The sequence below is a fragment of the Sapajus apella genome, unplaced genomic scaffold (genome assembly GCF_009761245.1).
Source record: "Sapajus apella isolate SASKATOON/1434 unplaced genomic scaffold, GSC_monkey_1.0 scaffold62, whole genome shotgun sequence".
NCBI classification, from domain to species: domain Eukaryota; kingdom Metazoa; phylum Chordata; class Mammalia; order Primates; family Cebidae; genus Sapajus; species Sapajus apella.
Window position 1 is genome coordinate 1,300,831 of NW_022437002.1, and position 15,077 is coordinate 1,315,907.

At 50.7% G+C, this 15,077-nt stretch overlaps 1 protein-coding gene and 2 long non-coding RNA genes across 7 annotated transcripts in view; 1 reads left to right on the plus strand and 2 right to left on the minus strand.

Moving 5' to 3' along the window:
* The window catches only part of MECR (mitochondrial trans-2-enoyl-CoA reductase), a 48,758-nt gene that overhangs the window by 4,714 nt on the left and 28,967 nt on the right, over positions 1 to 15,077 (minus strand). For 4 of the 5 annotated variants that reach the window (XM_032246656.1, XM_032246654.1, XM_032246658.1 and 1 more), the window contains 6 exons: positions 14,337 to 14,439; positions 12,837 to 12,939; positions 11,392 to 11,465; positions 5,516 to 5,576; positions 5,263 to 5,335; positions 2,582 to 2,945 (listed from right to left, as the gene is read on the minus strand). In XM_032246656.1, the coding sequence (XP_032102547.1) occupies positions 2,788 to 2,945; positions 5,263 to 5,335; positions 5,516 to 5,576; positions 11,392 to 11,465; positions 12,837 to 12,939; positions 14,337 to 14,439 (572 nt within the window). In that variant the 3' untranslated portion in view covers positions 2,582 to 2,787. Of the gene's footprint in view, positions 1 to 2,581; positions 2,946 to 5,262; positions 5,336 to 5,515; positions 5,577 to 11,391; positions 11,466 to 12,836; positions 12,940 to 14,336; positions 14,440 to 15,077 lie in introns of those variants that run through there. The other variant, XM_032246655.1, reaches the window with a different exon arrangement.
* Positions 1 to 15,077, plus strand: part of LOC116529144 — a 32,388-nt gene that overhangs the window by 1,904 nt on the left and 15,407 nt on the right. The window lies entirely within an intron of this gene.
* LOC116529143 lies at positions 7,951 to 9,233 on the minus strand. The gene is made up of 2 exons (XR_004259402.1): positions 9,033 to 9,233; positions 7,951 to 8,022 (listed from the first exon to the last, which is right to left on the minus strand). It is a non-coding gene; the product is annotated as an uncharacterized LOC116529143 (long non-coding RNA).

Here is a 15,077-nt window from a genome sequence, read left to right on the forward strand (position 1 = left end):
TCTTGCTCTGTCGCCCAGGCTGGAGTGCAATGGCGTGATTTTGGCTCACTGCAACCTCCACCTCCTGGGTTCAAGCAATTCTCCTGCCTCAGCCTCCCGAGTAGCTGGGACTACAGGTACGCACCACTGCACTTGGCTAATTTTTATATTTTTAGTAGAGACGGGGTTTCACCATGTTGATCAAGCTGGTCTCAAGCTCCTGACCTTATGATCCACCCACGTCGGCCTCCCAAAGTGCTGGGATTACAGGCGTGAACCACTGTGCCAGGCAAGAACCTAATTTAATTTTCACTCCTATGGTGTCTGGCAGCCTCCCCTTCCTTTTAGGCTTTTTTCACTTGCCTACATTGACCATCTGTACAATCACTGGTCCCACTAACCTAAAGGACAGGGGAACAGGAAGGAGTTGGGGCTGATCTTGAGCCCACAAGGTGGCAAATTTTACCCAGAGGGCAATGCAGACCTTCCCAGCCCCAGGCTGAACCTGATTCCTTTTCTCCAGAGGATAAACAAGATGCTCCCAAAGAAAAGATGATTGTTTTGGGAGTCCGTGTACAAACTGGCATGCAATTAAACCTTCTGAGCCAGTTTTTCCATATCGATCCACTGACTGAAATCCCCCGGTGCCCCCCTAGGGTTTCAGGGTAAGTCCTGACATCACGGTCCTTTGTGATCTGACCCTCACCCATGGGGCCCACATCAGTTCTCACATTTCCCCCACTTCTAAGGCAGCAGCTACACTCACCTGTCTGTAGTTCCCCAAGTGTCAGGCTCCCTCAGGCCTCCAAACGATCACATGTGCTGTCGGCTTTGCTTGGTACTGTTTCCTGCTTGGTTTTCAAGACTGGCTGTGGAAGACAATTCCTCTAGGAATCCTTCCTTGGTGCCCTCAGGCAGAACTGGGGCCCCTATGTGTCCTTCCAAGGCCCTCTGAACACCTCCATGTCAGTGACCTCATCATTACACTGTAGTGGTTAATGCTGCACTAGGCGAAGCAACTTGAGGGCCAGCAGCACTTCTTTCATTGGTATCCTTAGCTTTGGGCACACACTAGGCAGCCAATAATACATCCTGGGCCGGGTGCAGTGGCTCACATCTGTTATCCCAACACTTTGGGGGGCTGAGGCGGGTGGATCACAAGGTCAGGAGTTCAAGACCAGCCTGGCCAATATGGTGAAACCCTGCCTCTACTAAAAAAATAAAAATTAGCCAGGCATGGTGGCAGGAACCTGTAGTCCCAGTTACTCAGGAGGCTGAGGCAGGAGAACTGTGTGAACCCAGGAGGCGGAGGTTGCAGTGAGCCGAGATCGCGCCACTGCACTCTAGCCTGGGTGACAGAGCGACACTCCATCTCAAAAAGGTACATCCTGAATGAGGCTCCTGAGTGCAGGGTACAGAGGGCCAGGCGATAGGGGAGACACGCTGAAGCCTGTTCTTTGCTTTGGGCACGTGGATCATGAAGGAAATACCAGAAAGTCACACGTCAAGCTCTCCCCTCTGCCTGAATAAAGCTCACTCATTTGTCAGAGCCCACCTTCAAACTTTACCTCAAGGAAGCACCTGACCCCGGGGCCTGGGGCAAGACCTTGATTCTGCTCTTATAGCACCCCACGTATCTTCTTTACAGCTTTAGTCACTATGGTAATTACTGTGAGACTGTTTAATGCAGGGTTTATCAATGACCCCGTGAACACGGAACACTTGGGGCTAAATTTTTTTTTTTTTTTGAGACAGGGTCTTGCTCTATTGCATAGGCTGGAGTGCTGTGGCATGATCACGGCTCACTGCAGTCGAGACCTCCCAGGCTCAAGTGATCCTCCTACTTCAGCCTCCAAAGTAGCTGGGACTACAGGTGAATACCACTATGCCTGGCTAATGTTTGTAATTTTTTGCAGAGACGGCGTTTCACCATGTTGCCTAGGCTGACCTTGAACTCCTGGGCTCAAGTGATCCATTTGCCTTGGCTTCCCACAGTGCTGGGATTATAGGTGTTGCCGCTGCGCTGGGCCTTGGGTGATTCTTTGTTGCAGGAGGCTGTTCTGTGAACTGTGGTGTGTTTAACAGTATCACTCACTCTGCCTGCTGGATGTCAGTAGCAACCTCCTCCCTAGCTGTGACAACCAGAAATATCCCCAGACCTTGTCAAATGTCTCCTGGGGGTAAAATTGCCTCTGGCTGAGAACCACTGGGATATTGTCTATGTCCCCAGTGAGAATGGCAGTTCCACAACAGTGGAGACCCTATGTCCTTGTTCCTCAGGGTTCTGATGACCTCAGCCTGGCATTCACTCTTCCGTGCAGCGGATCCTCCCCATGCCCTGGACTGGGCCGCACACTACCTGAGAAGCAAAGCAAACCATTCATTCTACAGGATCCTCCTCTGTGGCCTTGTGCAGACTGAGGGCAGGGATGGTGGCCTACTGGCCTTTGCACTGCCAGTGCCCACTCAGGCTTTCCTTTCAGGGTGGTCAGAAAATGATTACTAGCGGCACACATGACAGAAAAGCAGGAAGGGGGCCTCCTGGTGCTGTGAGCTGACCAGTGCAGTAGTGATGGTCCTTCTCAACAGAGATGACTCCTACTTTTTGGAGGGGAAGAGTTTAGACTTTATTAGATACCTTAAGGCTGGCCCTGGGGAAAACTGTGGCTGGCTTCACTATCCTCCTAATTGGAAGAGGCAGTGAGGAGGGCAGTAGTCTGGGGAAGGTGAGAGCTCCGATTGAGGGGCCTGCACCCAGCCCCTTGGATCTTCCTTCCCTCCCATGTCACTCCAGCTCTTTTGGGATGATCACATGGTGAGAATCTGCTTTGAAGACACAAAGGGCTTCATGGAGGCTTCCAAGGCACGCTGGTAGTCCTGCAGCGGGACCTGGGAGCAGGCAGGGGCCGTGAGCTGGCCTTGGCGGATGAGATCGCACAGTGTGAGGATCAGCTCCTTGAACTGGTCTGTGGGAGGTTGGAGGAAATCAGACAGGGGAACAGCAGCTGGGGCTTGGTGGGATGTGGCATGGGCTGCCCTATCAGCAGGAGCTGGCATCAAGTTCCAATAAAGCCTTGAGAGTCCTGGCTGTGCCAAGGATAGGGTGGCTGTGGCTGTGTGCAGCCCGGTCCCTGCCTGTCTTTAGGACAATGAGGTCCAGGTGGGGAGAGAGGAACATAGGAGTGGCTCCAGGGGCTGATGGGCAGGCAGGCAGAGACCACCCTTCAGAGTGCTGGCTATGACAGCACAGACCCACAGAACCTGGCCACGGTGGAGCCAGGGGCAGTGAATGATGGGAGAAGCAGGATGAACTGAGGCAAGGAAGCCAGAGGAGGTGCAGGGAGGGAGTGGGTGTGCATGGCACGCCAAAGTGATGTGGAATGGATGAGCTCTGCTTAGGGAAAGCAGCTCTCCCTGAGAGCCCAGGACTCCCTTAACCCAGGGCCACCAACGTCGTCTCCCTGGGCCTGCCTTTTCTGAAGGACCCTATATGGTATAGAAGTTGGGAAGCGAAGGCCTTGGCTGAGAAGTGTTTTTCCATTTAAAGAAGTACCTTTGAGAATGAGTCCTGGCTAGGCGTGGTGGCTCATGCCTGTAATCCTAGCACTTTGGGAGGCTGAGGCGGGTGGATCACCTGAGGTCGGGAGTTCCAGACCAGCCTTACCAGCATGGAGAAATCCCGTCTCTACTAAAAATACAAAAAATTAGCCAGGCGTGATGGCTCATGCCTGTAATCCCAGCTACTTGGGAGGCTGTGGCTTGAACCGGGAAGCGGAGGTTGCGGTGAGCCGAGATCACACCATTGTACTCCTGCCTGGGCAAAAAAAGGGGAAACCTCGGGGAAAAAAAAAAAAAAAAAAAAAGAGCAAGTCCTGGCTGGACATGGTGGCTCACGCCTGTAATCCCAGCACTTTGGGAGGCCAAGGCGGGCGGATCACCTGAAATTGGGAGTTCAAGATCAACCTGACATGGAGAAACTCCATCTCTATTAAAACTACAAAATTAGATAGGCATGGTGGCACATGCCTGTAATCCCAGCTCCTTGGGAGGGTGAGGCAGGAGAATCGCTTGAACCTAGGAGGCGGAGATTGTGGTAAGCCAAGATCATACCATTGCACTCTAGCCTGGGCAACAAGAGCGACTCCGTCTCAAAAAAAAAAAGAGTGTCAGTCTTGGCTGGGCACAGTAGCTCATGCCTATAATCCCGGCACTCTGGGAGGCTGAGGCGGGTATATCACTTGAGGCCAGGAGTTTGAGACCAGCCTGGGCAATATGACGAAACCCCATCTCTACTAAAAATACAAAAACTAGCTAGATGTGGTGGTGCTCCCCCAAGCTACTTGGGAGGCTGAGGTGGGAGGATCACCTGAGTCAAGGAAGTTGAGGCTGCTTTGAGCTGTGACTACACCACTGTACTCCAGCCAGGGCAACAGAGTGATACCTTGTCTCAAAAACAAACCCAACCCCCCAAAACAGCAAAAAAAACCCCAGTGAGTCTGAATGCCTTAATCAGGTTTCTAAGGCCTTTGGTAACCTGGTCACATTTCCATTTCCCATTTCCCACTCACCAGCTCACCCCATTTCCCAGCCCCAGCTCAGATCTAGTGCTCCAGGTTGCTTGGAACCACTTTAGTGCCCAGCTGCACATGCAATTTTGATTTTTTCTGCCTGCAACACTGCATTCACATCACCACCTTCCTCCCCTTCACCTGGGTAACTCCGTAGTATTCTTTGTCCTGGGTTTGGCGTTCCCACTCTGGGGAGCCAGTCCTCCAGGAGACAAAGAACAGGGAGATGATCTGTTCACATCCCGGCTGCATCCCTCCCTGCGGGGAGGTGGCTTTGTCCATGCTACTTAACCCTGAACCTCAATTTCCTCCTCTGTCAAACACGCCTAACAAGAGTTTAAACTTATGACACTTAAACTGAGGGAGAGACTAAGTAACTTGCTAAGGTCTCACCGCTGGGTAGGCAGAACCTCTGTCCAGTAGTGTGGAAGCAGGATTTGAACCCAGGCAGGCTGGTTCCAGAGTCTATTCTCTTTGCTTCACTGTCTTTCCCCACTGTCAGCTCTTCAGGAGCTGTTCTGTGCCTTCAAGAATAACCCAGTTTAGTCCAATAACTATTTGCTGACTGTAGCTGGGCTAAGGCTATTCTCCTTGATCCTTCTGTGGGGCTGGAGACCCAGTCACCACTCCAGGGTTCAGAATAGCTAGTCATTTCTGCTGCCCTTCTTAGGCACTGCCCTCATCTGTGACTCTTTGCACTGGGCCATGCACTTACCTGGACTGTGATCCTTCTTCCACTGGGATAACCAAAAGCCCCGAAGTTTGAGATCCTTAAAAATGAGCAGGCTCTGTGGACACAGAAAGGACATGCTGGGCTCTGAGGGCAAGAATTCCAGGCACCGCTCAAGGGTACCGACTCCCCTCCAGGGATGAGGCATTGCCTAAGTTTAGACAGCTGTCATGCCAGGGGATGTGGCCTGGCTGAGGTGTCCGGCCCGGCTGCAGGCATGCCTCCCCGACCAGCTTACCACAGAGGCTATGACGGGCTGCTTGGCCATTCCCCCATAGGTTACCATGGTTCCTCCACGCCTAAAGAGTCCAAAGAGAACAAAGAGTGGGTGCCAAGCAGAGACAGAGCCTTCCTGAACCCACCATGGTGCTTCTACTCCAGCCCTGGTTCCTAAACCCTGCTCTGAGAATCTCTGGGAAGGGTTGAAAAATCGAGACTCTGGGCTGGGTGTGGTGGCTCATGCCTATAATCTCAGCACTTTGGGAGGTTGAGGCAGGCAGATCACTTGAGCCCAGGAGTTCAAGATCAGCTTGGGCAACATAAGGAGACCCTGTTTCTACAAAAATAATACAAAAAATTAGCCGGGCAAGGTGGCATGCCTATGGTCCCAGCTTCTTGGGAGGATAAGGTGGGAGAATCACCTAAGTCCATGAAATTGAGGCCCTGATCACACTACTGCACTCCAGCCTGGGCAACAGAATGAGACCCTATCTCAGAAAATAAATAAATAAATGCTGGGCACGGCAGCTCACGCCTGTAATACCAGTGCTTTGGGAGGGCAAGGCAGGAGGATTGCCTGAACCCAGGAGTTCGAGACCAGCCTGGGCAAGATAGTGAGACCCTGTGTCTACAAATAATTAAAAAGAATTAGCTGGGCATGGTGGTACATGCCTGTGGTCCCACTCAGGAGGCTGAGGTGGGAGGATCACTTGAGCCTGGGAGGTTAAGGCTGCAATGAGCTGAGATTGCACCACTGCACTCCAGCCTAGGCAACAGAGTAAGATCATCTCAATATGACACAAAACAACAAAACAGATTCCTAGGTCCAACCCCAGACCCAGTGAATCAGGAGACAAGAACGTATATTAAACACCCACATATACACATACCCTCTGGATGACTTGGATGTTTAGCCAGCGAGGGAATCCACTGATCTAACCCGCCCAGTGAGGCTTTCATTAAGTGCTGCAAAGAAACATGCTCTCCCCAGATGAGCTCGAGGCCTGAGTTCAGCCCTGCCTCTGCTCTCACAGATGTCTGACCTTGGGTGATGCAGTGAAAATGGTCTAGACCTGTCTCTTCATCTGTCAATGCTTATTCTAATAATCAACCTGAGGAAACAGCTCTATAGACAAGGAGTGATGTGGACAGAGCAGTGTCCTGTCCCTCGACTGCCCAGTGTCCCCTACTGCAGGAGGCACCTTCTCAGTACCTGCTTTCTGACACCCACACCCCCACTTCAGCTGACATACAGGAGTGAGGCTAATATAATTTTTAAGTGAATAAGCCTGGAGTTCCCATGTTTGACTTAACCTATGTTCTCCTTCCCACTCTCTGGCTCTTCCAGCAGTCTGTTATTCAAAGGATAACCTCAGGCACATTTTGGGACAAAACAAGGCAGACTTTGAAAACTACCAAATAAGGCCGGGCGCGGTGGCTCACGCCTGTAATCCCAGCACTTTGGGAGGCCGAGGCGGGTGGATCACGAGGTCAAGAGATCGAGACCATCCTGGTCAACATGGTGAAACCCCGTCTCTACTAAAAATACAAAACATTAGCTGGGCATGGTGGCGCGTGCCTGTAATCCCAGCTACTCGGGAGGCTGAGGCAGGAGAATTGCCTGAACCCAGGAGGCGGAGGTTGCGGTGAGCCGAGATCGCACCATTGCACTCCAGCCTGGGTAACAAGAGCGAAACTCCGCCTCAAAAAAAAAAAAAAAAAAAAAAAAAAAGAAAACTACCAAATAGCAGGAGCTGCTGCTGTTCTGGGGCAGGTACTTCTGTCCCTGAGGCTGCTGGGTAGCTTGGTCTTAAGTGCCCCTCGACTGCCACCTGCTGTAGAAAGTAGCTCCTGGGAGCCAAGCCCCCTCTCCTCGGTATCCCTGCTGCACTTGGTCTAATTGGACTAGCTAACACTCACCGGGCTTCTGCTACGTGCCAGCACAGTTCAAAGCATTTTGCATGTACTGCCTCAGGGATTCCTCGTAACAACCTTGCTTTAGAGATGAGAAAACTGAAAACCATCCCTTATTTGTATAGCAATTTGTATAACACCTCGGTGTCCTTTAGACCAGCGGTCCCTAACCTTGCTGGCACCAGGACCAGTTTTGTGGGAGACAATTTTTCCATGGACCAGAGGCGGGGAATGGCTTTGGGATGAAACTGTTCCACCTTAGATCCTCAGGCAGTAGCTTCTCGTAAGGAGTACAGGACCTAGATCCCTGACATGTGCAGTTCACAATAGGGTTCATACACCTATGAGAATCGAATACTGCCACTGATTTGTCAGGAGGCAGAGCTCAGGCGGTCATGCTCACTCACCCACTGCTCACCTCCTGCTGTGTGACCGGGTTCCTAACAGGCCATGAACTGGTACTAGTCTGTGGCCAGGAGGTTGGGGACCCCTGCATTAGACTACCCTCCAAAGGCGAGAGTTTACAGAACCCCCATTTTACAGATAGAGATGGAGGCCCGGATTATTTTTCACGTATTGCTTAACTTTTCATAGGTCCTCCTGCTGAGCAGTCTAGGGAGAAAGAATACAAAGAAGAAGAAAAAGAAAGCAAAAAAACTTTTCATAGGTCCACAGCTAGTAAGTCACAGAGCTGGGGCTTGAACCCTGCCATTCTGACTCCAGTGCCTACATCCGTTACCACGGCAGAACACTTCCGCCTGCAATGACGTTGGGACTGGGGTCTGCCACAGGGGCTGTCTGGTGTAGAGCTGAAGCGGTGTGCTCAAATGTGGGGTCAAGCCTGGCTCTCCTGCTGACTAGACTTGGGGCCAGGTAGTTGACCTCTTTGGGCCTTTGTTTCTTTTTTGGAGACAGTCTTGCTCTGTTGCCCAGGCTGGAGTGCAGTGGCGCGATCTTGGCTCACTACAACCTCCGCCTCCTGGGTTCAAGTGATTCTCCTGCCTCAGCCTCTGGAGTAGCTGAGAGTACAGGCACGCACCACCACGCCTGGCTAATTTTTGTATTTTTAGTAGAGATGGGGTTTTACCATATTAACCAGGCCGGTCTCAAACTCCTGACCTTGTGATCCACCCGCCTCGGCCTCCCAAAGTCCTGGGATTACAGGTGTGAGCCACTGAGCCCAGCCTTTTTCTTTTTCTTTTTTTTTTTTTTGACACAGAGTTTCGCTCTTGTTGCCCAGGCTAGAGTGCAGTGATGCAATCTTGGCTCATTGCAACCTCTGCCTCCTGGGTTCAAACGATTCTCCTGCTTCAGCCTCCCAAATAGCTAGGATTATAGGCACCCACCATCAAGCCTGGCTAATTTCTGGATTTTTGGTAGAGAGGAGGTTTTACCGTGTTGGCTAGGCTGTTCTAGAACTCTTGACCTCAGGTGATCCACTCGCCTCAGCCTCCCAAAGTGCAAGGATTACAGGTGTGAGCCACCGCGCCTGGCCTGAGCCTCATCTTTTAAAGTATAAAACAGAGATTAGAACTGTACCCCTTGTCTAGGTGGCTGTGGGAGGGGTGAGTCAAGCACTGTACACAGTCTGGTGCACGGTGAATGCTCACTATGTGACTCACCTGCTCATCTGGCCTGTGAGTTCTCAGAGGGCACATCAGTGTCACAGCCCCCTCTCTGCCTGGTAGCTAGCAAGTGCTCAGAAAGTATGTGCTAGCTGAATCCATGCCATTAAGGGGGGTTCCTGCTTCAGTTAGAAACTGTCTTCTTACATACACTCTAGCTCAAGAAGTTTATATTAAAGGAAAGAGGAATGGAAGGACATGCATTGTTTTTTTTTTTTTTTTTTTGGGACGGAGTTTCGCTCTCGTTACCCAGGCTGGAGTGCAATGGCACGATCTCGGCTCACCGCAACCTCCGCCTCCTGGGTTCAGGCAATTCTTCTGCCTCAGCCTCCTGAGTAGCTGGGATCACAGGCACGCACCACCATGCCCAGCTAATGTTTTGTATTTTTAGTAGAGACGGGGTTTCACCATGTTGACCAGGATGGTCTCGATCTCTTGACCTCGTGATCCACCCGCCTCGGCCTCCCAAAGTGCTGGGATTACAGGCTTGAGCCACCGCGCCCGGCCGACATGCATTGTTAATATTGTCAACAGGTTTATCCCCCTTGGTGGTGGGTGATAGATAACTTTTTTTTTTTTTTTTAAGATGGAGTTTTGCTCTTGTTGCCCAGGCTGGAGTGCAATGGTGCCATCTCGGCTCCCTGCAACCTCCATCTCCCAGGTTCAAGTGATTCTCCTGCCTTAGCCTCCCGAGTAGCTGGGATTACAGGCATGCACCACTCACCCAGCTAATTTTTGTATTTTCAGTATAGACAGGGTTTCACCATATTGGTCAGGCTGGTCTCGAACTTCTGACCTCGTGATCCACTCACCTTGGCCTCCCAAAGTGCTGGGATTACAGGTGTGAGCCACTGCGCCCGGCCTATTTTTTTTTTTGAGAAGGAGTCTCCCTCTGTCACCCAGGCTATAGTAGAGTGGTGTAATCTTGGCTCACTGCAACCTCCATCTCCTGGATTCAAACGATTCTTGTGCCTCATCCTTCCGAGCAGCTGGGATTACAGGTGTGCACCGCCATGGCTGGCTAAATTTTTTTGTATTTTTAGTAGAGACAGGGTTTCACATGTTGGCCAGGCTGCTCTCAAACTCCTGGCCTCAAATGATCTGCCCGTCTTGTTGGGATTACAGGCGAGAGCCATCATGCTTGGCCAGGTAACTTAAAAAAAATTAAAAATTCTTTTGTAGTGATGTGGTCTCACTATGTTATCCAGGCTGGTCTCAAACTCCTGGCCTCAAGTAATGCTTCCTCCTTGGCCCCCCAAAGTACTGGGATTGTAGGCATGAGCCACAGTGCCCAGCCAACAGGTAACTTTTTTTTTTTTTTTTTTTTTTTTTGAGACAGAGTCTCACTCTGTTGCCCAGGCTGGAGTGGAGTGGTGTGATCTCGGCTCACTGCAACCTCTGCCTCCTGAGTTGGAGCAATTCTCCTGTCTCAGCCTCCTGAGTAGCTGGGATTACAGGCATGCACCACCATGCCCAGCTAATTTTTGTATTTTTTTTTTTTGAGACGGAGCTTCGCTCTTGTTACCCAGGCTGGAGTGCAATGGCGCGATCTTGGCTCACCGCAACCTCCGCCTCCTGGGTTCAGGCAATTCTCCTGCCTCAGCCTCCTGAGTAGCTGGGATTACAGGCACGCGCCACCATGCCCAGCTAATGTTTTGTATTTTTAGTAGAGACGGGGTTTCACCATGTTGACCAGGATGGTCTCGATCTCTTGACCTTGTGATCCACCCGCCTCGGCCTCCCAAAGTGCTGGGATTACAGGCGTGAGCCACCGCGCCCGGCCTAATTTTTGTATTTTTAGTAGAGATGGGGTTTCACCATGTTGGCCAGGCTGGTCTTGAACTCCTGACCTCAGGTGATCCACCTACCTTGGCCTCCAGAGTGCCGGGATTACAGGCATGAGCCACCATACCAGCCACAACGAGTAACTTTTATGCTTAAGTTTTCCTTTGCACTTTTACACGTTTTCAAAATGTTTTGTAATAAACATAATGCTACCTTTAAAATTAGAATCTATTTTAAAGGCTAATACAAATTTTGAAAGGTTAAGCTAGGACTAAGTGACTTTTTCAGACACCCCTAGGTTATAAATCCTTGATGGCAGACAGCTTAGCAGTCTACTTCTGGGTCCCTTGGAAAAATAAAGCTGGAGAGGCCTTTTGGTCATTCACAGAGGATGGAGGCTGAGAAAGCAGTGCCCAAATAGCTGGATGACGTTGGTCCTAGTTTCCACTCTGCATTGTGCTGACCTGGCCTTGGCTTGAACCGGCCACTGGGACTCGGTCACTTGATGTTCTTCCCAGCTAAAGACTTGGAGAGCTCTGGTGAGCTGGACCTGCAGGGCTGAGGGACTTACGCTAACTGCCGCAGCAGCTCTGTGGAGCTTTTCCCACCGACACAGTTGAGAGCAAGGCGTGGCTGGGGCATGTCCTGGAAAGCAACAAATGTGCAGTGAGGGAGCGGCCCCTCTACGTATGGTGTCTGACCTTGCTACAAACAGCACCTCCCTTGCCCAAGTGCCGTGTTAGAAGGAGGGAGGAAATAAAATGAGATGTTTATGTCTTTGTGTGTGCATGCACGCGTCTATGGTGTGTGTGTTTATGCCTTTGAACCCACCTTTTTCTCTGCTTAGGAAGGGTCTTTTCTTTTTTTTTTCTTTTTCTTCCTAAGACAGGGTCTCGCTCTGTTACCCAGGCTGGAGTGCAGTGGTGCAATCATGGCTCACTGCTACCTCAACCTCCTGGGCTCAAGCAATCCTCCCGCCTCAGCCTCCCGAGTAGCTGGGACTACAGATGCCTATCATGATGCCTGGGTAATTAAAATTTTTTTTTTTTTGGGTAGAGATAGAGTTCTCACTATGTTGCTCAGGCTAGTCTCAAACTCTCAGACTCAAGCCATCCTTCTGCCTTGGCCTCCCGAAGTGTTGGGATTATAGGTGTGTGAGGCCACCTCATCCGGCCAAGAAGGGCCTTTTCTGTAGCAACTTAATCCTGTTGTCTGCTTCAGAACCTGGCAGAACTCATCTTCTCTGGGAAAGAAAGGAAAGAGATCCGCATGCAGTCTGCTGGGCTTCAGCTCCCCGCATGCCCTCCTTTTCAGTTCTTGTGACTTGGTTGATATTATATATGCTGATGTACTGCTTCAGAAATGTTTGCGAGAAGTGCATGCTCTCGAGTATGCGTCTTTGGTTCCTCCAGATGGTTCAGTGAAAAGGGCTGAGGGTTTGGTCACTTATGAGGCATGTTGTGGGAGGAGGTTCTGGAAAGTTAAGAGGCTTTTGAGTTCAGAGAGACTGAGGCCAGCTCTGACTCTACCCCTTATAAACAATATGATTTTGGCCAAGCACTTCATCTTTTCTGAGTCCTAGTTTCCTCACCAATAAAACAAACAACAGCTCCTTTAAAGAGTTTTTGTGGAAATTATCAGAGAAAATGTAAGGCAGGCAGTTACTTCTTTTCTTCTCTTCTCTTGCTATGTCTCTGTTTCCTCAGGTCCTCTCCTGCCAGTTCTAAGAGTCACACATGTGGGCTGATGTGGCCCACCACAAACGTTTAAAGCTGCAAGTCATACTGGGTGTCCTAAACTCTGTCTGTTTCTCAGGCCTCCCTCCCAGCATCTGGGCACTGAATGCATGCTGCCTGCTGCTGGCTAGGGGTAATGGGCTTTAACTGACCGAGAAGAGGCAAAGGGAGGTTTCCAGAGAGGAACAATGGGGCCAGTCCCCAGCTTCTCTAATGCATGCCAACTTTCTTTAGGGAGACGTGCGTGGACTAGAGGGGCAATATCCCTCTTCCTAGGTACCTTAAACAAGTTTTTCATTTCTGGCCTTCTTAGCTCCTCTTCTGTGATGACATGCTCAGCCCCCAGACTCTTCAGTCTGTCAGTCAGCTTCTGGATATCAGGTCTGGAAAGCAAACATAGTCCCCAAGGTCCCTGGTCACTTCTGCCGGCTTTTCCCACCAAAGTCTCCCAGGACCCCTCTGCTACAGCTGGGAGAACCCATGCTTTTTTTTTTGCAGGAAGCCGAGATTAGGTTTAAGATGGGCTTGAGCAGGGACCAGCCACCTAATTTCATCTGGCTTCAATAGCTCTTGGCTGCCTCCTCACTGGAAACAGAGTGAGACTGGGTGGTTTCCACAGTCCCTAACAGCTCAACAGTGCTAGAAGCCATCTGTGCCCAGGAAGAAGTCACTTAACTTCCTGATTTCTTCTACTAAAAAGACAAACTCCACTTTCTCCCTCTTTTCCAGAGGATCTTCAAAGGGTTGTGCAAACACACTAGGCCCGGGAGTGGCACTGGACCTCTCTGGTTAAGGCAAATGGAATGATTTTTTTTTTTTTTTTTTGAGATGCAGTGTTGCTCTGTCGCCCAGGCTAGAGTGCAGTGGTGTGATCTTGGCTCACTGCAACTTCCGCCTCCGGGGTTCAAGCAGTTTTCCTGCCTCAGCCTCCTGAGTGGCTGGGACTGCGGGTGTGTACCAGCACGCCTGGCTAATTTTTTGTATTTTTAGTAGAGACAGGGTTTCACTGTGATAGCCAGGATGGTCTTGATCTTCTGACCTTGTGATCTGCCCGCCTTGGTCTCCCAAAGTGATGGGATTACAGGCGTGAGCCACTGGGCCTGGCCAAGGAATGATTTTTGTTAGTACAACTGAGGAACTAAAGCTGATGTCAATTATACTAGGACTGGGCTTCCTGACAGCCACAGCCACATTCACGGACAATGAGGCCTAGAGAAACTGGACGATGTGATGGAAAGAGAATAAGTGAGGACACCGAGCCTGTCACTGACTTGCTGTGTCTGTGAGAGCAAGCTGCTCTCGGAAACCTGTTTCCTCATCCGTGAAAGACAGAGGACAAACCTGCCCCGTCTCCTTCATGTCTGTATTTAGTGCACTTCCAAGTACCACTCAAAAGCAAGGGTAAAGGGTGCCTTGGGGTAGACAGTTCACAGAAAGAATAATACAGCTCAAAACATTCCCAAATATGAACTGGGGTTTTGAAAACATGAGGTGATCACAAGCCAAGAGTCTCAAAAAGTCCTAGCTGTTCAGTAAGGGCAGTCTCCACCTCCTTCCTGCTCTCTCTTTACATTTCAGATTCACTCATCCTAGCGCCAAAAGCCAGCTGGACTTCATTTCTTGGGGCTGACTCATCTGTTTCAGCCGCCAACTGTTAGTGAATCCTAAGGCCAGTTTATGCTTACGCAAGGGCGCCCTCTGGTGGAGAGGTGGGCACTGCAGGGACGGAAGGTGGAAAGGCCCAAATCGTGGTCTGGGATGAAGCCTCCTCCCCACGCACCTGTCTCGGACCACATTGATGGTTCTTAGGTCCAGAGCTGCGGCGATCTGGATGACCGCTTGGCCCACTCCACTGTTGGATGCATTCTGGATGACAGAATCCCCTGTGGAGCCAGGAAGAGACCCAAGTCAAGCCCTGTATGGCTCTGCAATAGGTCAAGGGCTCCCAGTCAGGGATCTTACTGTAGGCAAGAGATGGGAGTCCTCAGGCTCAAAAAAGAGACCCAGGACCCGGCTGCTGAGTCGTCTCAGAATTTCACTGTTTCTCATGGTTTCCCTAATGCCCCCTAACCTTCCTTTTTTTTTTTTGTTTTTTGAGACAGAGTCTCACTCTGTTGCTCAGGCTGGAGTACAGTGGCACAATCTTGGCTCACTGCAACCTCTGCCTCCCGGGTTCAAGCGATTCTTCTGCCTCAGCCTCCTGAGTAGCTGGGATTACAGGTGTGTGCCACCACGCCCAGCTAATTTTTGTATTTGTAGTAGAGACGGGGTTTCACCATGTTGGTTAGGCTGGTCTCAAACTCCTGACCTTGCGATCCACCTGCCTCAGCCTCCCAAAGTGCTGGGATTACAGGCGTAAGCCACCACACCCGGCAGCCTCCTAAATTTCCACAACACTCACGATGCCTCCCAGGACTTGGCAACTCAGCATCTACACTGGACATAACTTGGACCCTGCCCTGCTGTGTAAGATTTTATAGCCTTCATCATCCTCCCAACTTTTTTTTTTTTTGAGACAGAG